The sequence below is a fragment of the Python bivittatus genome, unplaced genomic scaffold (assembly GCF_059951505.1).
Source record: "Python bivittatus isolate LINGU-HERP-01145 unplaced genomic scaffold, Pbiv_v1 ctg000330_np1212, whole genome shotgun sequence".
NCBI lineage: Eukaryota > Metazoa > Chordata > Lepidosauria > Squamata > Pythonidae > Python > Python bivittatus.
Window position 1 is genome coordinate 40,867,083 of NW_028277058.1, and position 24,532 is coordinate 40,891,614.

At 36.7% G+C, this 24,532-nt stretch overlaps 1 protein-coding gene across 2 annotated transcripts in view; it reads left to right on the forward strand.

Annotated features, from left to right (window-relative positions):
* LARGE1 (LARGE xylosyl- and glucuronyltransferase 1) overlaps window positions 1–24,532 on the forward strand; it is a 356,507-nt gene that overhangs the window by 252,397 nt on the left and 79,578 nt on the right. For both annotated transcript variants that reach the window (XM_088141083.1, XM_088141084.1), the window contains exon 7: window positions 22,456–22,560. In XM_088141083.1, coding sequence (XP_087997209.1) covers window positions 22,456–22,560 — 105 coding nt within the window. The remainder of the gene's footprint in view (window positions 1–22,455; window positions 22,561–24,532) is intronic.

Consider the following 24,532-nt stretch of genomic DNA (forward strand, 5'->3'; position numbering starts at 1 on the left):
GCATGTGCCATGGCATATCTTCAATTAGACATTACATTGTTTAATATTGCTTAAGCTGTTTCAATTTCACAATGCAGAAAGAGCAAAGCAAGTCAACATAATTGAATAGACAACTACTGTAAGATGATTGCCGTAGAATCAGAGGATTGGAAATTACCCCACGGTGATCTGATTTGACCCATTGCTTGTGTATTTTGGTCAGATGAATCTCCAGCCTCTGTTTAGAGGCCACCAGTGAAGCAGAACATACCATTCCAAAAAGCAACCTAGTCCACTGCTTGACAGCTCTTACCAGTGGGAAATTTGTCCTAATATCTAATCTGAATTTACTTCCGTGTATTTTCAGCCTCTTCTTTTGGCTCTGCCCTCTGGAAAAACAAAGAACAGGTCCACTCCCTCCTTTATATGGCCACTCCTTTATAGATACCTGAAGACTTCTGTCATATCTCCCCTCAGTCTTTTCTGCTGCAGGTTAAACATAACTAGTTTCTTTAACTATTCCTTATAGAAATTGACTTTCAGTCTTTCACCATTTATTCATTTATTTTAGTTATTTATTAATCAAGTTTATAAGGCATTAATCTATCCAATGAAACTCTGGACAGCAAACAAATAATAGAAAACATCAACCATCACAAAACACAAAAAATCCAAGTCAAGGCTACCCACCTTGGTAGTCTTCCTCTAAACTCAGTTTAGTTTGTCAATGTCCTTTTAAGACTGCAGTATCCAGAACTGGATGCAGAATTCCAAGATTAAGGCAGAGTAGACTGGGACAATTACTTTCCATTATCCAGATTCTATGCACCTACTAATACCTCCCAAAATCGCATTTGCTTTTAACAGCTACGTCACATTGCTAGCTCATGTTCAACCTGTGATCTACTACAACACTGAGATCCTCTAGATACAGAACATTATATTTCTCCATGTTAAATGTCATCCTATACAATTTGGCCCACCATTCAATCCTATCTAGATCTTTTTGAATAATCTTTCTCTTTTAAAATGTTAGCCACTTCTCCAGTTCTGTGTCATCTGCAGATTTGATCATCATCCCCTCAGCTGCTCTATCCAGGTCCTTAATAAGAATGTTGAACAACACAGGGCTATAGCACTCCACTTGATACCACTCTCCAAGCTGATATGAAGTTGTTGTACACTCTAACAGTTGTAGTATCTAGTCCATATTTTACCATTTTATTAATTGGATATGTAATGAGCAATGAACATTTTGTCACATGTTTTTCTGACATCAGGCTACACTATGCAGTAGCATTCCCTGGCATCAAGTAGTACCTCTACTAAAAAAAAAAAAAAAAAAAGAGGTAAGATTATTCTAGAATTGTCTTTCCTTATTTGCAGATAATTTAGAAATTTCTGAGGTGAATGTACCTCAGAGAGCTCTTAGGGAAGTATATTTGCCTTGTATATAATTGCTCACCAAATCAAATTTGTTGAATTAAATATTGCTATTCTGTATATGACTAAAGACTTATTAGTATTTAGCATTTTTATTTGGCATGCTCTTATGCCCAAGCACAGTACAAGATTTACATGCTACAACAATATTTATGTATTTTATTTATTCAGGTGTGCATTTTAAGTCTTCAATAAATAATTCATGTTTTCTCACCTCCATCTTCTTCCAGTGTCTGCTCATTTGTCTGCCTATTGTTTAGGCTTTGCTACCCATTTGCCATTATATTCCATGAGGTATTTCAGCACTCTTGCATATAACCCATCCATACCATTCATTCCGTGGGTCATTACACCCATGCCTGGTGGCTGCATATCTGTCTACCTAATTGCTCTCTCTTGTCCCTAATCTTCTTTCTTTTATTTTCTCATTATATAGGTGAGTAATAGCCTTGTATTATTAGAGATCTTCTGAAGGGAACAATATTGATTGGATCTCTTTTATATCTGTAGTTAATAAAACCAACTAAATAAATAATTATGTCCCATCGTTATAGCCTAAATGGTTTGCATCATATAAAGCACAGGGGAGTTCCAGCCTGCTTACTCTTTAATTAAGAGTAAGTTTTCAACCGCCTCTTTCATCATCAGAATTTTCTAGCACCTTGAAATGAAGACTCTGATGTTGCTTTCTAAAATTAAGAGCCAACCAGCTGGGGGAATCAAGTTTAGAGTATACATTAATCTTCCTAACTACTGTCATCAAGATGACTGCTTAGGCTGCCACAAGTCCAGGTTTTGTTCTCTGTCTCATTCACATATTTGTCCATACCATGTTTGCATAGATGTTTGTGTGTGAGTGTATATCACATGAGTTTGCATTACATGCTTCTTAGTTAAAAAGATGAGACAGTTATCTGGAGTCTTACTGATTCTCCCCTACCTCCCTACGTTTTAGACAGAATCAATAATCTAATAAAGGAGGATTTCCTTTCTTTTTTAATGGAATTCCTAGTTCAAAGTACAGCTCCTGGTATAGCTGTATCTCCTGTGGAAATGTGTGCTTGCATTCATATGTGTGTGTGCCCTAGTGTGTGTGTGTTTCTTCCTTCTATTTAGCTTCCCTGTGAAAGGGGAAATGCTAACATTGGCTATGAACATTTCCCTTCCTGATCCCCCAGGGTAACTTTTTGTCTTTGTTCCTTCTATTACCGTATTTACATACATGCATATATACAATAATATGTATGAATGAAGTTGTTGAAGAAGAAGAATTAACATGAGATAGAAATGGCTGCAGAGATCTCTTCTGAAACTTTAGATGCTTTTGAAGATTAGACTGAAGATTATCCTCTCCTCACCTTAAGCAACAGATCATAATCACACCCATATATTGAAGTCATATCATCCTTTATTGCCTTGAGTCATCCATTCATGTGATCCTTTTCCACCTTGAATCATATAAAGAAGCTTTGGCCATTGAATCACATACAACTCACATTGAACTAAGGTTTTTTTGGGGGGGGGGGTTGGTTTGTTGTTTGTTTTTCCCAAATGTCTAATCCTGGATGGCAAATTTCTTTATAATGACTTCTTCATTTCAAACTAATCTGTTTTACTTTTGCCTGTTACGTTCATGTTCTAATCAATTTTTTACTGTATGGGTCTGAGACACTAGATCTAATTTTTGTAACTGCCAACAGAATACTTTTCCATGTTGTATTGGCATGCACTGTTTACTTGGGCTTAAGAAGAACCACAGGAAAGCAAAACCCTTTTTCCTTGGGGGCAGAAAGATTTCCCTTTCTAACATATTAGTTTTTCATTGTTCTGGATTTCCTATCTGTCCAGAACTGGAAGAAAGTCTACTGACCAGACCAGAGTGAGAACAAGATATTGTTCGGTTGTATTGCATTGCTTCATTTGTATAGCTAAAGGAAGTACTTATCAGATTGGTTTCTTCAGTAATATAGCTTGAAAGAGAATGGGCTCAAGACAGTCCTCAGGAAACCTACTGGCTGCTTCCTTAAAGGTGACTCAATAGCCACATCTCATGGAATCTCAGCTTTAATTTATAGACAGCTGGGATATTAAAGCATATGCAAAAAGACTTTTCCCTGTCACACTAAGCAAAGAGAGATTTATGCTCACTTGACTCTTTGTTCTTATCCTTTTTGATTAAAAAATTAATCAGTAGATGAGATGGGAAATATTGGTTTACAGCTCTACAAGGAGGAATGCAGCTTCCATTGCAGGCATTCATGAAAAACAACTTGACAGAGTAGCTGTCTGTTTTGAAAAAAAATCTTATTTGAACAATTCTACACATGGATTTCAAATTTTTAAAATAAATTAAATAGGAAGTTCCTAACCTTGAAATAAATTATTAAAATAAGTATTTACATTGTCCCTGTGATTAACCTCCATAGAAAACTACAAACTATTTAACAAAATGTTGATTTTTAAAAAGGGATACAAACAGATTCCAAAAATTATACACCAGTTATAAGCCAGTATGTTTCTGATAAAATGGGGTGAAGCATTATCATTAAGCATATAGAATATGGATGGCAAGAGCAGCAATGATGTGGTGGTGGTGGTGGTGGTGGTGGTGGTGGTGGTGGTGGTGGTGGTGGTGATGGTGATAACAAAGACGATAGTATATCCAGAATCATAAATTGTAGGACAATGACATAATTTGTAAGTATGGATGCAAATCTAGAAATAAATATCTTACCATTGTATGGTAGTGATCAGATGACCTGTGTGTTTGTTCAGTTATTGTTGATGGGCAACACTAATACCCATGCTGCTTTTTTTTCTTTGACTTCTTTTTCCTAAAAATAAAGCTAAGATTGGCAGCCATCCAGCTAAAAGGCAGTCTTCTATATAGTAGAACACCTGGCCACTCTACATTCCCCTTAATATGCTGATTTATCGATGTCATTAATATACTACCCAACCTGGATGTCTCTTTTCTGCCCATAGTTTAGCTGGGTGCATCAGTTCTCCTGGTTCCAGGGCTTTTTATTAAACTTTGACAGTGGAATGTCATCTTTCTTTGCACATTTGAATTTAAACCCTTTTGTGCTGCACTATGTAATTCTAACTGCGGCAAGCCTGATGAGTCATTCATTGGCTGATTCATGCAATGGACTAACACCTAAACCCAGATAAACAAGACACATTTCCTATATGCATATTATAAACTGCTAAAATAATATGCTGTTGGCTTAATGTAATCATGTAATGATCAAACTTCAAGCTGACCAACTCCATTTGAGTCTAGTCTAGTCAAGTGTCTTGTGCAAATCCAGTCTTTGTGCATTCCTTCCCACCTTGAAGAGGATGTTTAGGACTCCAACCCTAGCAACACCTCTTTGTATGTGCATGTCTGTTTTTTTTTTTTATTATTATTATTATTATTATTATTTTAATCACTTTGTCTTGAGAGTATTCACACAGATCATAAAGTTAAAGCAAGGACTTTATTTTCACTTCCAGAATAAAGGAGGCAGGAGGAACACTGGGATAACCCTGTAATGTCATTCCTGATCAACCAGGCATTGTTGCTGTTTATTCCTTAAAGATGATACCAGCACTAGAGAAAGACAGATCGCTATAGTAACTTAGAACAATGGATCTGTTTCTTAGGGTGAAAGTCTTTAGTCACTTCCCACTTAATTCAGACACATCAAACCTTTTCCATAAATTGCTTTGGCTTTGTAAGGCTCGCATGCTAAGCAAACCAGCTGAGTGAGGATGGCAGGCTTGTGTGTCCTCTCTATTGGAGGATAGCCAGACTGAGCACTTCCATTTGATTTAATATAAGCCATTTCTCTATAAATTACATTTAGCATTGTGATGGTGCAAGATTATGAGATGGGTAGAAATGATGAGCTATAACAAGGTTGTTTGATATAGCCAAAGCTAAACATTTTTAAATACCATTTATTTCCAGCCTTCTATTTATATACATAGAACTTAAAAATGGGCTGAATTTCATGCTTTTTATTCAGATATTAAACTGTCCTTGTTCAAAGGCATTCCATCTATTCTGTGAATTATTCCCAGATCCCTGTGAGTTATTACCACAAATCTTCTGTTCAGATATGTATGTAAGTTCATACGTGTATAGACAGATGCTAGAAGGAAAGATCTTTTCCACAGATGCAGCTCCCCACCATAGATTTATGCACTGTTTCAATTAAGTGAAGAATAACTACTGCTAAAGGTGGAATAGTTAGCTCAAACCATTTCCCTGGTTACAGATTTTATACTATACAGGAGCATCTGCTTTAAGAATATGAAAGTGCCTTGTTCAGTATCCCTAACATGCTCTTTGTAATGGAAGACTTTACAGAGGACTTTATAGCACTAGAGCTTAGATTATTGACAGTAAACCTCTCTCCTGGATATACCATTCAGAAGATTTGGTCACAAGTTCCATATATACCATGACTACCATATGTAGGCTGCAAAAAAAAAAAAAACAGGACAATGACTGGATTGTTGTTTTCTGTATCTCTTGGCTGCCATCTAATGATCATCCAGATTTTTCTAGCCCAGATCTGCAGCCTCATACATACATATGTATTTTATTTATTTACATCCATGGACCGTTTTGATATTCCCTTTTTGGGTAAGTAATATTAAAGTCAGAAGTTAGAAAAGGAAAGAAAATCTAATACAATCCACTTTACATGAACACCATGCACCATAGCTTTCCTTGCAAACCATCCTTGTTTTTATCATGTCCATAAACAGTTCATACAATGTATTTTTCTTGTCTAAAATTCTCCGCTCTTTCTCTCAGAGAATGAACTCCATGTAACCACAACTTTCTCAGTCTTTCTTTTCCACTCAACACATTAATTCTTCCTTCATATATTTACTTTGTGATTCAGTCCTTATTTATTCTTTCCGTATGATCAAACCATCTCAACATTCTTTTATACTAGTTACTCACTTTTGTATTTAAGTTATATTTATTCAGCATTCCTTCATTCTTGGACCCATCTTTTCTTCTTTTTTTAATTGCACACACTTATTAAGTGCCACATTCCTACTACATTCAACTTTTGGGTTTATCCTGATATGTACGGTTTTCATTTTCATATAAGAAGACAGTAGACAGAACCATACTCTTAATCACAGCCATTTTAACAAGCAATCATTCTTCTTGGTTCACCATGTTACCCACTACCTTTCTTCCAGCATTTGTACATCTTAAAATGTCTCCATCTTTAGTAAACGTTCTACTATTCCATTTCCTATGGCTTTTCCACTATTTATATATAACTTGAAATTGTTCATTCCATTTTCTGTGTCAAATGCAACTTCCTTGGCATTCAATACATTAAATTTCAGATCCATGCTCTTTCATTGCATCATACAATCTAACATTCACTGCAAATCATTTTGGTTCTCAGCCAGCAACACAATATCATCTGCAACAAAAATAAATGTACGTTCATGCCCCTAACCAACACACCTCTACAACACCACAAGCAATTCTTATACATTTATCCATATATACATTAAACATCCAAGGAGACATACCCATCGTTATACACAACTCTACTCCACTCAGACATCTTCATTCAGATCTACTACCACTTCCCTTTTCTCACTCAATGTGTAAATTTTTCTTCCTTTCATTCATTTTATTTACTAAATTATATTCAGTACAATGTATTCCTCTTACATGCCAAGTTGCAATTTTCCACATGCCCTGGTTGTCAACAGATGGGCCTTGAATTTGGTCTTCCACCGTTTTCCATGGCTTTGGTCAACAGAGGTTTTCAACATTCCAATTTAGTTTTAAGTGCAACAAGTACAATAATTTCTTTTTAAGCTTGTCAATCAAGAATATTATCAATATTTGAAGAATGATTTATATCCATATCATTTAAAATCAAAAGTACACAGTATTGTTAATGTTTGTTATATTAAATATAACAAGCGATCTTGAAAGTATTTTAAAAGTATGAGAAAACTGTTTGACCTTCAAACTTGATGGGTCAACGTAGAACACTTTATGTTATATTCAGACCTACTTCAGAAGTAAACAAGAATTCACCAATGAAAAATGATTCATTGGTGATACTATACCCTTTTAAAATGTAATTATATTATCCAAAAATTTTATAGATTGTGTTGGATAGATTATGATCAAATTAGGTATATATTGTCATTTACCGCAGGTACGTCTGTTTAGCTATTTATTTTAATGGAAAGTTGTTGAGAAGATTAGAAAAATTGTACAATAGTCATGGTAAATAATTCTAATGTGACTTCATTTTCCCTTTTTCACAAGATTTGTAGAATGGTTAATATAAAAAATTAATAATTTTTGCTGTTAGCAGATATGTACGCATGTAAAATACGAAAAATAACTTTGAAGACTTAATGCTTTTTTCAGAAATGTTACACTTTTATCATTTCCCCTTTTGTTTTGTTTTGTTTTCTTCTTTTATTATGCTGTTTTGTACCTTTCAGTTATCTACTGTCCCCCTAATTTGCTCTTTCTGAAAGAAAATGCCTTCTTGAGCCATACGTCTTGAGTCAAGTCTAGAAATAATGCAAGGCAATATGATACATGAACTGAGAACTAATAGGTTGGAGGTATTTTTGTAATACAATATTTGAAATGTATTCTAACATGCTGCCTCTCTATTTCTGACTTGTACATGTACAACTAGTGGCATGGAATCATTTCACAGTGGTGAAGGCTCATGCTCACACACTGGAGAGCGTGTGACAATACACCCAGATAGGTAGTGCCAGTTGTGCAAGGCTCAACAATTATCCTTCTGCTTTTCAAAGGAATACCTTTAAATTCAGTCTTTCTCCCCACGACACCCAGGGTATTGTATTCATGCTACTGCATATATACAAATCAAAGTGTATTATAGCATCTGTTAAAAAGTGGTATAGAATGCACTGCAGAAAATATTCTCTCAAAATCTAGTTATCATTTTAAAATCATATAAAAGTATACATTTGATAGCTCCCTATGGGGCTATAGAGAAGAATACAAACTTGGGGATAGGGCAGGAATGGGAAGAGAAAGTCTTTAATAAACCACAAGGGCTCTGTCAGTATCAAGACATGTTTGCACCCTGTTGCCTTCTGCCCATCAACATTATCCAGTGTGCAAACTCCAAGTAATGAAGTCTGAGTCTCTCCCCATCTGTCTCACTAAATGCCACTTGGAACAAGCGCCTTTTCATTTGACAATAAAATCAATGAATGAAATATTATAGAACTGAAAGAGTTTGTATATAGAATTCATAATGGGGTCTGCTTCTGCTCCAGTGGAGTTCTCTGCTGCTCACCACCTTTCTTTTTATCATATTATTTCTTTATTTGTATTATCTTTATTACCCATCCTTAATGGAAACTTCAGCCTCACATTAATCATCTACTTGCTTGCTTTTCAACCCTAACTTTTGCAACACTTCAAGGTGTCAGTGATTAGGGACCTTCTGAATTAGGTATTTGCTATATATCTATTTTAAACCCCCTCCAGGCAGCCAATTTCAGCTAATTTTGAATCAGCACAGTACTGCTGTGTTTTCATGACTTTTCAACTCTTCAGTACTTCTTCTGCAGCTGAGCCTGTTCGCTTCCAGATCAGGTGCGGCATAGGATGAAATGTTACCAAGAGAGTTCTGCAGCATTAAAGCTGCAAGGCAGGTGATTTCCCATTGGTGAGAATTTGTTTTACTCTCCTTACTGCTAAAGTCAAGGTACTGTGGTAGCTCACCATGTTCTTAAAATGCTCAGTGACCTTTTACCTTACACTCACAATGCTAAGGTTTTTTCTTATGTTAAAAACAAAAACAAGGACAGAAAGCAAAGCAATTTTTGTATTCCGCCATGGGTCAACTGAAGAAACACTGATTGGCTCATGGGGAGTATTGAACATTGCAAGGATGATAACTGAGGACACTCATGTAACAGTGTGAAAAAGTGTTCGAGTATTTCGGGGTTGAAGCTGATTTGGCTGTGAAGAAGTGACATTGATTACAGCAACAGTGTTGTTGGGAAGGCTAGAACTTAATGTCTCCCCTCCCACCTTCAAAAAATAATTTGTGATTCCTCTTGATTTGATGGAGCAATATGCTTCAGGGTAAGGAGGAATGCTCAATTTTTAAGTAAACTACTAGTGAGGAATGAAAAATCTCTTCTGTTTAGATCAGTTGAATACATTCTCTTATTCTTTTCATATGCACATAGGTTTAATTCTTTCTTGGGAATACTTTTCTGTTAGTATTTTGTATATCTAAGATTGAGTCTTACAGTGATGGTTTAGAAATAATCACACATGAAAAAGCTAGCAGGAATGTTGAAATTCATCAAATATAAGAGAACAAAAACAGTTGAATTGAACATAAACCAATTTTCTGTCACTAGAGCTTTGTCTCTTGATCAGGGATTCCAGGAATTTTTAACAAATTTCATGTCCTGAAAAAGTTTGAAACTCTTTACTTTAGATGCATTCTGAAAATTGCACTCAAGAGAGGGCTAGCTAAAAAAAAGTGGTTCCATATAATAAGGAAAAACCATACAACAGGAACATGATGTTATTATACAGGATTATGTATATGACAACACATTGACAAAGAAGTGATTATCAGTAGATAGAGTATAAAACTAACTTAAAATCACTGCAAAGTTTAATTGAGACCACTGAATTTTCAGCTAGCTCATAATAAAAGCCATGGTTTACAAGAATTAATAGTTTTTTAAAAAAGTGAAAAACCAAGGGTTAAAGAAATACAAATATAGATTATAGATTCCATATTAATGTCTAAATATACGTTCCTTAAGGAAACCATTTGCTTATGAAGTTTCTGCTGTTTCAAGAGCCTCGACAGACCATTTTGGCTCTTGGCTCATTGTTTGATTTAGGTCCCACTGTTCATAGGCAGGTATTCCTAAAGGATTAGTGTGAAGGGGATGCAGCCTTCAACAGGAAAAAGTTTGCCCATCCTGCCATGCTGTAATCCAAAAGCCCAGTATATCCCACAAAATTAACTACACTAGTGCAATGCATGTAGATAGGGATGATGTAATGCAGTTCATTAGAACATTCTGGGACTGTTCTCATCCTTGGAACCTGTCCTTTACTTGATCAATTTATTTGATTTATCTGCATACGCTCAGGATTCTGAGAATTTCAGACTTCCAGAGGGCTTTACACTGGGAAGACTAACCTCTTTTCCTAAAGTAGGTTGCCTTGTTCAGATCCAGGATAATTCAAGGGAAATAGGTGTCTGAATTCTGTTGAAAACATGAGAATTTATCATTGTTTCTCCATGGTATGCGGCTACTTCATTGTCTGTGTCTTACTAAGAGCAGTCAATTACACCTTCAGAATTGTTAGTACTTCCTACTCCCAGCATTTAAATCTTTCTTTGTTAACAACGCTGTAGACCTATAGCTTGTCTGGAAGCCAAACGTTGACAATGTGAATTGGCTTCTGCATAAAAACAAATCAATCGCTCCTGTGAGAAACAATAGGTATATATGTTTACAAATAGCTGTCTGTGTCAGCTGGAGGCAAGAATATTTTATATTTTAATCTCCGCAAGGTTCATTAGTACCCCTGGAGAAATAGGCCCTTCAGTTTTTATTTTTGTAACTTCAAAGCAGAGAGAAAACATCAAATCAGTTACATAATGTCTGAAACCAGACAATTGTCACATATTTTGAATTAGGAAGTATTGCAAATAAGGTGCCACAGCCTGCATCTGGTAGGAGCTCCTGCTTTCACTATAATTCAGTTCTTGTTTCCAAGTGCAACCCTTTTTAAAGAACATCAGCTCTGGCATTTTTTGATACTTGTCAATCAAGGCTGTGTGGCTGGCTATCCGTGTACTAGTTTAATTTATTTAAATTGAAGACGATTTACATCAGATTTGGTTTTTGCTCTGACCTTACCTGGTTCTTTGTTTGAATTTCACCTTCCTTTTCTGAATATACCCAGACATTGTGCATAGTAAAATAATACATAGTAAGATGATAGGATTTATTACCATACAGTATTCCTGGGTTTATATTTCATGCTGATGCATGAGATGTTTGTTGGGAGGAGAGCCTACAGTTGGGTTGGGCTTGCAAAACCTCTGCAGAAAAAACAGTTCTACCATTATAAAGTTTAATTTCTTAAACTGGTAGGTAAGAGAAGTTTGAGATTAAGAGTCATTGGGTACCTTTGAAATTTCTTTACTTCTCAAGAGATTGTTTGGATAATAATGACCAACTGCACATGCCAAGGAAATGACAGTGTTCTCAATTACACAGATTCATGCTCCTGACAAGACTCATACTAACTACCTGGCTTATCACACAGTTTTATCCCCTTGAATAATAAAATAATGCATCTGTGAAAGACATAGCCGTGCTGCATGAGCAGCTACTTTCATGCCTTCAGCACATATTCCTTCAAGTTCATTTCACTACATTATTATTAGCAGTTGGGGCAGGTAGGGGACACACCTTTATCCCATAATCACATTTCTTCTTGATACGGATGTGTACTTCCCCACAATACATTCTGTGAAGTTTCCACATGACCTTTATTCAGTGCAGCGGACTTAAGTCTGTGAGATGAGGAAATCTGTCAGAATGAATCCTAGCCACTCATTAACGGTGCTTAGGTTTTTTTGATATATGTGTGTTCTTAAATCTACTTTGATTTTTATATGGTCCTGAAAATCCACAAACTAGAGCCAGGTACAATACAATATGCCATAAGCTGTGGTTTATAAATCAAAATTGTGTTCACACATCCTGTTAATCCTAAAACAAATAGCATTTAGCTTAGTACACTGTTCACACCCAGCCAATTAATCTGCTAATGCAATACAGTCCCAAGTGAAATCCATCTGCACAGGCTAGAAAACATCTGAGATTTATAGCTTAAAACAAGAAAGTCTTTATCCTCTGGGCAAATTCTTTAGCTTAATGTCCTCTTCAGGAAAGAACATCCTTCTTATGAGTTAGAAGTGAAGATGATACAATTGATTAAATATGGTGTGATAGGATTATTACTATCTTTATGATAATATTTTATATTGAAATAATCAATGCTATTAATGCATAGGTCTTGAGCCACTAGAAATTTATGTCACTAATATTTCACTATCTTAATTCTGATTTTTAAGATACGAAGTACAGTTAAGTTATTCACCCTGGAATACGGCCTTGGTGGATCTCAGTAATCCATAACCAGCAAGGATGGATGATTGTCAGGTTTAGTAAAAGATCCTCAAATGTTTTTTTTTTTCCCTTTCCAAATTAGATACATCAACTGGCATTATACTTTGAGGAGTTTAGGAGATGAAAATCACACATTGTTTTATTATAAGTTTGGTAGACTCACTAAAATTTTGGTAAGTTGCTTAAGAGCTACAAAGGAACTGCTAAATGTAGCTTAGCTGATGAATTATCTCCAAGGTTATTTATTTAATTTATTTTCAAATTTGTATGCCGCCCATCTCCCCCAATGGGTGATTCTGGGTGGCTCACAATAATAAAAAAGAAGAAAAAACACAGGACTCTCCAGACATGGACATAATCTATAAATAGTTAAAAAACATATATTAAAAATGGCCTAAAAACCTCCTATAATTTGGCCCTAAAAAACCTGTAAGATGCTGGGGGGGGGGACAACTCCTCACCCCACCAGCCATCTCCACAGGTGCGGGCCCCCCTCTGGCCCCCAGGCCTTCTGGCAGAGCCAGGATTTGATCTCTTTCCTGAAGGCCATGAGGGAGGGGGCACACCGCACCTCAGGCGGCAAGATGTTCCATAGGGCGGGCGCTACAGCAGAAAAGGCTCTCTGCCTAGACCCCACCAATCGAAATTCCTTGACGGGTGGGGTCTGCAACCTGTCCCTTCTGCTGGACTGAGTGGGGCGGGCTGAGATGACCTGGGCGAGGCGGTTCCTCAGATAACCTGGGTTTTGCAACCCCTGGGCCTTCACATTATAACAAAAGCCTTCAAATGAAGACAGTACTTGACCTACTTTTAACTCATACCTGCAGTTATGTTTATGTGTACACTTTGAGTTATTACACTCAATTTCCACTCAATTGAGAAGCCTTGCAATTCTGATGCCAGTTCTGAGAGATTGTTAAGGTTGCCTCTTCTACTTCCTCTCCAGTAACCTGGCAGTATGTCTCAGTGAGTTCACAAGGAGTCGAGGACAGTTCCACTTCTAGGCCTGGCCCAACTTTTTCTTTTAAAAAGTTACATCCAGCAGTGACTGCAGAAGTGTTGGGCTGGACCATCACACATACTTTCCTTCTCCAGGTCAGCAGCAGCAAAATGGGTCATTGTGCTGCAAAATAAAAGAGGCTTGGGATAGGTGGGCATTCTTTTCCCAGTGTTGGGTTTTATATTATTAGTACATTTTTTAATTTTAGAAAATTAAGTAGCCTACTGCGACACCAACACACAGCTAGATAAACCTGTATTTAAGGCTATTTAGAATATTCCCATCCTTGGGTTTATAATCATAGTAATGATTATAATTTTAAATGAGTTTTAAAATCCTAATATTTTACCAGAACATAATGTACATGCTGTGTGTCTCAGCTAGGGTGTTATGGGCATTTAAAAGTTAATATTAAATCAGATGTGGCCTCAGACTGCAGAAACACTTGAGTCAATTGAGTTGAAAGAGGGGGCCCTAAACTCTTGTCAGTCATGCTGATATTTATTATATAACACAAAATAATATGCAATACATATGGAAATCCAGACATTCACATCAAAGCAGCATCATTCTTAGACACAGATGAGGAAAAACATTCTGATCTCCTCTATTCCTCTTGTTAGACATATTTTCTTGTTGGAAATTCCTTGTTCCCAAAATAATCCTTTGAGGTAGGCTAGATTGTGATTTGAGCCAGGTTAGGCTGTGATTTTTTTCCATCTTTCAAAACCAGCTTTTCAGCAACTGCCCCCTCTTGACATTATCATTTTTCTGAGTCTCCATCCAGTAACATTTAATACAATATTCCCTTTGTGTCATGCCACTATAACCACTATAGGTAGTCCTTGCTTAACTACCACAATTGGGACCGGAATTTAGGTTGCTAAGCAATGCGGTTGTTAAGCAAATCATCACATGATCTGACCCAATTTTACGACCTTTTTTGTAGCAGTTGTTGAGCAAATCACCACGATTGTTAAGTGAATCACACGGTTCCCCATTGATTTTGCTTGCCAGAAGCCAGCTGGAAAGATCACAAATGGGGCTCTGGGATGCTGCAACCATCGTAAGTGTGAGCTGGTTGCCAAGCACCCGGATCATGATCATATGACCACAGGGGTGCTGTGAGGGTTGTAACTTCAGGCACTGGAGGTAAGTCATCTTTTTAGTGCCATCATAACTTAAGATGGTTGCTAAGCAAATGGTCATTAAGCAAGGATTACCTATACTTAGTTTGTTATGGTGTCCCTGCGATGGATCATTTTTTGTCACCCATGGTAAAGTTTAAGTACTGAGAAAAATAGTTGAATATAAGAGATTTTGAAAAGTGATACCATTGGTTTTCCAAAGGAATTCTTTTCTTTAGTCATACAGGATGCTATCCTGTTGAGAATGACCTAGCTTTAACTTTCTTGTTTGATAAATCCTCTGTGCGGTCATAGCCAGTATTGCATCTTCTGCATTTTCTCTTTCTGTTGTCTAGCTATTAATAATGCTTTATGAACAAGTAAAGAACACAACTTCATTTTCATAAGTTAAACTTCTGTCCCGAGAAGCAAAGAATGAACAGAGTGCACTTAATCATAACTTTAAGGCCATAGCAAAAAAACAATGACAAAGCTCATGCTGTTAGTTACAGTGTTTTACTATAATAATTCTTAAGACGGACAGAGAAGCAAAGTAGAATATAGAGCACTTGAAATGCATTGTGGTCACTTCTGCATTCTCTTTGAGCAAAGGATCGTGATATTTGGTTTGTCTTTCAAAAGAAAAAAAAAAGGGTTGGTTGTCTTTTCCAAGGGTGCCAAAGATTAGAGGAGCTAATTCTTCACTTCAGGGAATCCAGGTTTGAAATGCCAGCACAGTGAGAAGTGAAATGAGTTTGGGGAAGTGCCTACTTGGGGAATTGATCAAAACAGAATAGAACTTCCAGAGGTTTTGCAACTTTGGTTTCTGCTAAGGAGAATCTCTAATGGTAGCTGCATCTTTAAGCAGAAATGGATATAAATGGCTGAAACTGGGAGTCTGTGGCAGCTGGATAGAAGTTCGTAAGAGAGCTCTGATTAATTATGCTTTTCATCTTGGGATTAAGCAGTCCCACAGTACAGCATAGTACACAAATGGGGATATGAACAACAAATTAACCCTTTTTTCTCAGTGATAGCACCGGATCTGAGTCAAGCCAGTGAAGAAGTTGCAGCAGTTAACAAATACAAGAATGAGTTATTGTTAATTTTCAAATGTATTGAATTCTATTATATGCAATATATTTTGGATATGTTCATATCCTATAAGTGGAATTGAACATTAAGAAAGAAGAATCAAAAAGAGTGGGTATTTTCATGACATGAAGCCACTTTGTGCAGTGACAGTTTTCCTTCAACAGATGAACAAAATGCCTGTTTCATGAAAAGGAAATCAAGTAGAAGACTTCTGTCCACTTGCTACAATTCCCAAAGTGTTCATAAAGTGTAGAAAAATGGCTTCCTTATCAAGGAATGGAATGGAATTGTGTCCCTTTCCTGGAGAGATAGTGTTATTAGTCAGCATTTCTCAAGAGACAATACATGGAGGGTTGCCGAAGAATGTCTTCATATTCCTTTTCAAGCAGGCTTACCAGTTGGATGCAGAAGTATATTGAACGAAAACATGGCAGTGGTTTCAGAATTCAGTGTGAGGGCATGAGGTTTCCATTCAAATCTTTTACCGTTTGACCTTACCTTCACTCTGCAGAAGCTATTATGATGGAAGGGAGAGGAAGTAGGAAGATACAGTGGTTTGTTTCTAGACTGATAACTGTTCTGGAGGCTGTTGCTTAAACAGCCACTTGCAAGCTCCTTTGTTATCAGTGGAAATACCACCAAGAAGGCAGTTAAAAATAAAATAAAAATGTCTTTGCCCTATTCTACTTTAGGGGATATATTAATTTGGGTTATATACTGGTTTTAGATGTGAAATACTTCAGTTGCTCGAATTCTTATAAGCCCTTTCTTCTTAATAAATCTTGCTAAAGCGATTCCAAGAATTGTTCTTGGAACAGAATCACTTTTGGTTTTAGGCAGATACCAAAGAGTCTGACAAAAGAAAAGGTGATGGCCGGTGATTGCTGTCTCAGTGCTCCTGCACTGGAGGAGGAAGCCAAAAGTGATTACAGACTGCCAGTGTTTTGCAAGCTGCAGCATTTTAAGAGAAGCTGATATAAGGCAAGGAAACACCCTTTTCTTTTTTTCTTTTTCTCTTTTTTTCTTTTTTTCTTTTCTTGGCATTCATGGAATAAGAATAGCTCTCTTCAAAATGAAACCCAGTTTTCAGGAATTGTACAAAACTGATCAAACTCCTTCTTCCCATTAAAAATATGGTTTGAAACTGAAATTTGTTGGGGGTTATTTGTTTCCAATGAAGTAGTTTTATTTTCTAAAGTTGGGGCATTTTATTTCATGGGTAGATTAAAACATAACTATTAAAAATCAGTGGTATATTTATTGCTTGTCTAACTCCAGTGAAATCATGAGTTTTATTTGTAGGAAGTGTCACACTAGTTCACTGTCATTTTAGGGTCATGGTATCATTCTCAAAGTTTGAGAGTCCCTGGGCTAAATACTAAAGACATTGCAGTGCCAAGCACAGAGTTGCCTAAAAGTAGCTAAGTATGTGTGCTTACTTAAGAGAGCTTTATGTCATGGCTACTTGAAAAAACATACTATATTTAGGTTTCTTTTGTGTAGGTTTAGCTTTATTATTTGACAAGAGACAATAAGAAAAAGGATCAGTCATTGTTCATAGCTTCAACCCAAACCTCCTAGAGCAGTGTTTCTCAGCCTTAGCAACTTTAAGATGAGTGGACTTCAACTCCTGGGTGGCATGTAAAGACTGGTGGGCTGAGTGGAAGAGCAAACAGGAGCACTTTATGCTAATAAATTTCTTTGCAGTCATACTTGTCCCTCTTAATATTATTTTGTGGAAAATAAAACTGCTAAAATGTGAGCAGTGTAGGTCTTTTTGTAAAAAGGGATATAGATTTAAGGTGAGAAAACAAATCTATTAACAAGCAACAAGGTTTATCATAACCTGTTATGAATCTATTTGAGGATTGACCCCCACATTCAGCATTTGGACAGTTTAATGGAAACAGACTGATAGTCTTTAGAGAGGAAATTCAGTATCAGTTTCTTGCAAATGGGATCACGTCTCTCTTTGGTGCAAGATCTTTCTTCCTGAGAAGACTGCTGAGATATGAAATGCATCGATGGACAAAAAACAGGATTAGCTTGTTCTTATTACAGTACTGATAATGTTTTATTCCATCTGAGCCATGCTCAATTGTTATCAGTCTGTGCCAATTAGAAGTGTATATTTGCGGGTGGGGGTGTGTGCACAAGCATATATGTGTACTCATAAAAGGAAGAAAGACCTACAACTTTCTTTCCAAGATGGATGTTCACAGTACGTCGTAGGATTCTATTAAGATCTATGTTAGTTTTTGCTTTATTCTCTGAATTTTCCTCAGATAAGGATATAAAAGGAAAATCCATATTCCAAAACTAGTGTGGCAGTCTTAATATCTAACATTTCAAATAATATCAAAACAGGAAGTATGTGGAATATGTCATGGAAATATGAATATGCAGTGCAGAACAACCTATGCTAGAAGCTGAAATTCACAACTCAGTTGTCTACCTTTTATTATGTTAAAAAAGAAAGGGGGGAATGGAAAACAAAGGGGAAAGGTGATGCTGTGAGGAGGGGCTGGAGACTAATGGTGAGTATGCATAAGTTTTGCTTGCATAAAATCTATAGAATCAATCCCAACACCTCAAGTTAATTGGAAAAGTAGTGAGAAGAGGAAATATTTTTACATGATATGTGATACAGGGACAAAAAAAATGTGGTACTTCCAGACACAATTCTTGGTATCTGCCAAATTTCCTGTCTTCTCTGACTTTACCATTAAATGGGAAACTGGCATCAACGTTATTTATAAACCTCCAACATTAACTGTATTTGCAAGGCTGTAGCTACATAGGCCCTATATTCACTCATAGAAAATAAAAATTATGGGTGCTGTTTGGAAGTGTCTGTATCTGTCTAGAACAAGCAGGAATGGTAGGGAACATTTTGGGAGGTTGGAAAGAATGATATGAGTAGCAGCAGCATCTTGCCTTGTGATTAAAAGGTGTTTTACAACTGATCTTGCCTGCTACAACCATTTTGTGGATGTGTTCAGGATATGTGCCTGCCTATCCAAAAAAATTACTTAGCCCTGATTACTGCTGCTTGCCAAGAGGATAGGTAGCCATAAGTTAAATAGGCAATGGATGTGATTCATCCACATAAGCCAGCTTCATATGGTTATTATTAATAGTGTTACTAATTTTTTATTTCTATCTATCTGGTATAAAATAGAAATGGGAGTTGAATTCTTACGTATCTGTAGGGTATAAGATTGTAGAAGATACAATTATTTCATGAAAGTGCAAAACCTGCCTTCATAAGATTTTCCAGTAAGGCTTGAAGGAAGAATATGTTGCAGATCAGGTAAGAAGAGCATGTGTACAAATATATACAGGTAGTTCTTGACCTACAACTATTTGTTCAGTGACCATTCAAAATTAATGACAGCACTAAAGGAATGGTGGTTACGACCAGTCTTCGGTGTTCCAGCCATCCCAACACCCCCATGGTCACGTGATCTCACTCACTTGACAACCGGTTCGCACTTATGTGATCGCAATTTGCAACCTTCCCTGCTGGCTTCCCCAGAAAGTCAATAGGAAAGCTGGCAGGGAAGGTCGCAAGTCGCTGAGGTAAGTCCCATGCACCCACACACCCCTAGCCCCTCTGTGCTTTGGCTACTAGCCACTCGCGTGCCCTCACACACCCTCTGCGACTTGCACCACACCCTCATGCATCCTCCCTGACCCAAACTGCACCACACCCCCATGTGCCCTCCCCATGCCCCACCTCTCGCACCCTCGCACACACTCCCCAGTCCATGCCTCATCCTCGCACACATTCCCCAATCCATGCTGCTGCTTCACACATTCACCCCAACCTGCACTGTGCCTCTTGCATGCACCCTCACACACCCTCCCCAATCTTCCCTACACACTCCGTCACTCCCTCCTCCATCCGGCAGCAGCCACTTACCTGTCTGCTGGCCTGAGACTTGCAACTTCCAACCAGCTTCTCCAGTGATTTTGGTTATGGGAAGCTGGCAGGAAGTTGCTTTGCCTAACAACTATGGGATTCAGTTAATGATGGCAACTGAGACTGCAGGGATTGCCATTACTAAGCGATGTGGTTGTGTTTTACTACCATATCACTTAGCGATGGAAATTCCGGTCCCAGTTGCCTTCATGAGTCGAGGATTACCTGTAAATTTATGTTCTCTCTATTTAATTCTATGTCAAATGCTAGCAAAATAATGCTTAGATCATCCAATGTAGATTAGAGTCCTACATGGAAAAAGAGATGCCAGATAATCAAGCTGGCCATAGAAAAGGCTGAGGAACATGCGACATCATTGCTGATGCACACTGGATAATTAGGAAAGCCAAATAATACTAAAAAGGAGTCAGTATGTGCTTCATTGATTCTAGAAAGGCCTTGGAGCTGTGAAATGTGCTTCAAAAATGGGAATTCCAGAACATGTCATTACCCTCATGCAAAGCCTATATTCAGCCCAGGAAGCCACAATACAATACAGACTGGCTCCAGGAGTAAGTGAGACAAGGCTATATACTCTCCCCTTATTTGTTCAACCTATATGCTGAATATAGGAAGGGAAACTGAATTGGAAGAAAGCAAGTATGATTTTAAAATTGGAAGAACCAAATCAATCCAGAATTCCCACTCAAGGCACAAATGATCAAGCTCAAATTACCCTATTTTGAACACATTATGTAGAAGGCTGGGAAAGGTGGAATGAAAGAGAAGAAGAGGATGACCAGCAGCAAGGTGGATAGACTCAGTTACAATGGCAATGGGTGCATTGTTTGGAAGATTTGAAGGACCAGATAAGGGACAGATCCTCATAGAAAAAATCTATGTTGATGCTAACAGTCAACAACAACTTGATGACACATAATTCAATTTGATGAGTCCATAAGTATATTTGTGGGACTATATTTCCTTATCAGAAGAGTCAAAGCACACCTGTAGCTAAATAGAACAATTATCAGTAAATTCTTCAGAAAATAAAAGATAAATATCTGTGTGTTTCCCACCAGTTAAAAGAACCTATTTAAAGCAAGTTATGGAATTCTGATGAAAAAATAAAAGACAATAGCGATTGGGCTAAACTAAAATTCTTCCTCCAAAATTTGGGATCCATTCTTAATATTTTTGCCAACAGAACTGTACAGTTTTGCAAACACATATAGAGAAGAGTTCAGCATGGCTTGAATAATAATTCCCTGGTGGTATCCCATTAAGTCACTTTGTAGCTTGAGCCATATAGATGCAGCATGTGCTATCAGTCCATTTTCTGAGCACAGTTGCATTACACAGTTGCTAACATTTATTTGACCTTGAAGTTCAGGAAGTATGGCATACTTCAGAACAGGGTAAAATCAACTTTTCTCTTTAACGTACCACATTGACCAAAAGAGAAAAAAGAAAAGAATTGGTTCAATTAAAGATAAAATATTAATCCCACACTTCTTTAAGAGTCTGGAATCCTTATAGAAATAAGTTCAGACATCTCACTGTTGTTGCCAATTATTTACCATGCTGAGTTTAAGACAGCAAAATCAGTGGGGTACTTCTATTGGAGAACAAAATAACCTAATATGACTATATCGAATTATAATAAGAAACCATATGATTCTGCTTTCTACAGTAATGAAAAAAAAAACTGGGGGAAAAACATCTAAAACTCTTAAACATCTAAACAGCAATAATTATGAATAATCAGAGTGAGATTTAACCAATGAGAGTTTTGAGCAACTATGGAATATAGGTTGCAGTGATCCAGGTTTATACAGTGTTTTGTTGCGTGGATGCTATGGATGGCAAAATTAATGTAGCACATACGTGCATGTTTAGTGGGCTACATTTTAGAGGTAGTGTCTTGTGATTCTGATTTGTTTTTAATTATTACTTAATATGATTATATAAGACTTGTGACAGAGAAAGAGAGAGAAGGACAGAAACATTTGAAAGGTGAGATGAATTCTATAAACTTTTTCCATGGTAGAATACTTTGGGGATAGTTGTAAATAGAATTGTATTATTTAAAAAATATTACAAATTCATTTTATCATCTAATGTTGTTGGAGGTTGGTTTAGATACTTTAAAGAACTGGTTGACATTTTTAAGCAGCTCAATTAAAAATAAAATATTAATTCCATTTTTTAAAAAGTTTTGGAGGAACTATTAGAATTTTCTTGAATGAATATAAGTAACAATCCCATTAAAAATGTATTTGATTAATTGGGGAGGGGGGGAGGGAGAGAGGCTGAAAGATTTTTATGTATTCATACCTTCCATAAAAACATGCTCAGGATAGTTTACAATAGTTATCTTATATATTACTATTACATACTTGTGAGAACTTGCATTCTTCCTGTATTTTATTCTGTTGAATATATAACTGGTTATATTGTTGTAATATGGTTTCCAAGTCAATTCTAAATTACAATGAAGTTAAACAGGTTTACATTTCATATATGAAATGTGCAAATATACATCATCCTGTTTGCATCTAGTAGTCTATCTATTATGGGCCTTTGCCTAAGAGTCTGTTTTTGAATTTTGATTTGATTTGTTTATTTGCTTATTTGCTTATTTATCTATTTTTTAGGTCAGCAGGTTCTTGGTTTGGTAGAGAACCAGAGTGACTGGTACCTAGGAAACCTTTGGAAGAATCACCGTCCCTGGCCAGCTCTCGGAAGAGGTTACAATACAGGTATGTTCAATAGTATTCTGAAGGGAATGTTGTTTCTGACTAGTATGACACCTGACATTGTAAAAGACATCAATAAAAATATATTATTCTAAAGAAGAGATGTTCCTTTCCACTTCATCTGCCATGGATGTGGACTCAATTGGTTCTTGAAGTGTATGAGCGCCCTCTAGAGGTCAGGAGTTTGAGAAAACTAATTATAACCAAGGCCAAATTATGACAAGCTAGAAAGTAGTATATTGTTTTCTTTCTGTTTTTGCTACAGCAGAATCATCTATTCAGTGTATAATCTAATTTGGAGCAGTGTGTTTTGACTGATTTTGTTCTCTCCTACACTCTACCCCCTTCAACTGTTTAGATTCAGTCATTTTCTGAAAAAAGTGTCACCTGGAGAAATAAGAGCGTTCTAAGCTTATGTAATCAAAACTTGCATTCATAAATTTGAAAGTGCTAGTTGAAATTTGATCCCATGAAATGAGTTGTTGGACAACTAATGTTTATAAGTTGACTGAACATTTTGCTGAAAGTATAATTGTTTTATATCCAAGCATTGATTGTTACCATTTTAATATTTGAATTCTGTTCCAAATGAAATGCATTCAAATAATTTCTTCTTAATAACATCTCTTCATAATTTAACATATGAAATGGGGATGCCTTTCTGCTTTTTATGCTCAGTTCATGTTGTAAAGATAATTGTAGAATTTTCTCAGACTTATAGTATCTCATACCTCTGGAGTTAACCTTCCCTTCTAGCTTGATCGTTTGTCATTACTTGTGGAACCACAATAAGATATGACATAAAACATCAACTTTTACAGCCTGAGTTAAGTTTGTAATGCAGTGGCAAGACTCATTTTAGAATAGGAAGAGTTGGGTTCAAATCCCTGATCTGGTACAGAATTTACAAGCATCAGAGTATGGATGGTATATCTTCAGCATAGTGATAAGATCATAATAATTGTCCAAATAAATCTAATGCCAAGCTGTCAAATTCCCTTCCCCAAAGGGAAAAAGAAGCATGCTCTCTGCGACTTGATTTATGGGGAGGGACAGGTTTCTCTACTGATTTGTGTGTGAAATGTGAGCAGACATACCAGGTGGATAAAGAACATGCCCATAGGCCTCTAAATCAGTTCCTTCTCATACTTTAGGTGGTCAGATGGTGACTTATGTTCCATTAGCATCTTAAATAAAAGGAGACAGCAGCTGGGGAAGGATCCATTTCTAAAGGAAACGTTCCTGTTAAATAACTGTGCCACCAACCAATTCTTCGTGGCAATTGAAATGTTTACCAAAGAATTTCTTCAGTCTCTGGGAAAGATTTGCTATTGTGAAAAAAATTAATATACAACAATTAAGTTAATGGCATTATTTATATTATGATGTAAAGGTAGAAGAAGATTATAAACACCTTGATATTATGGTTCTGGAGGCAGTTACTATAGAATGAACACTATGGACTGCCAGAAGACCCAATCCATCAGTCTTGGACCAAATAAGGATTGGCTTCTCTCTTGAGGTGATGACCATCAAATATAAATTCAAATTCTTTCAACAACTGTAACAAGTGGAGGATGGTCTTAAAAAATGGCAGTGCTTGGCAAAGTTAAGAGAAGTATAGAAAGGGAAGACAGTGGGTTAGGTGAGTGGATCGAATTCCAGAAATTGTAGAGCTGTTCTTAGAAAAGCTACAAATTATTACTAGAGGTAGATCAAGATGACAGGCATATGTATGTGCGGTCATCAAGAGTCCAGTTTGATTCTCAGTAGCACCAAACTATTTAATCAAGGGTGGAACACATTAATTGGAATGGTTCCTAGGACATGAAAATGAAAGTGAACTCTTATCTGCCATTTAGCACAGTCAATTCTTGTGCATAGTGGGGAAACAATTGTATTATGAAACAGGGTAATTCTACCTGCTATCTGATGGGCTAGATGACACCTAGAAAGGGACAAATAACCCATCCAC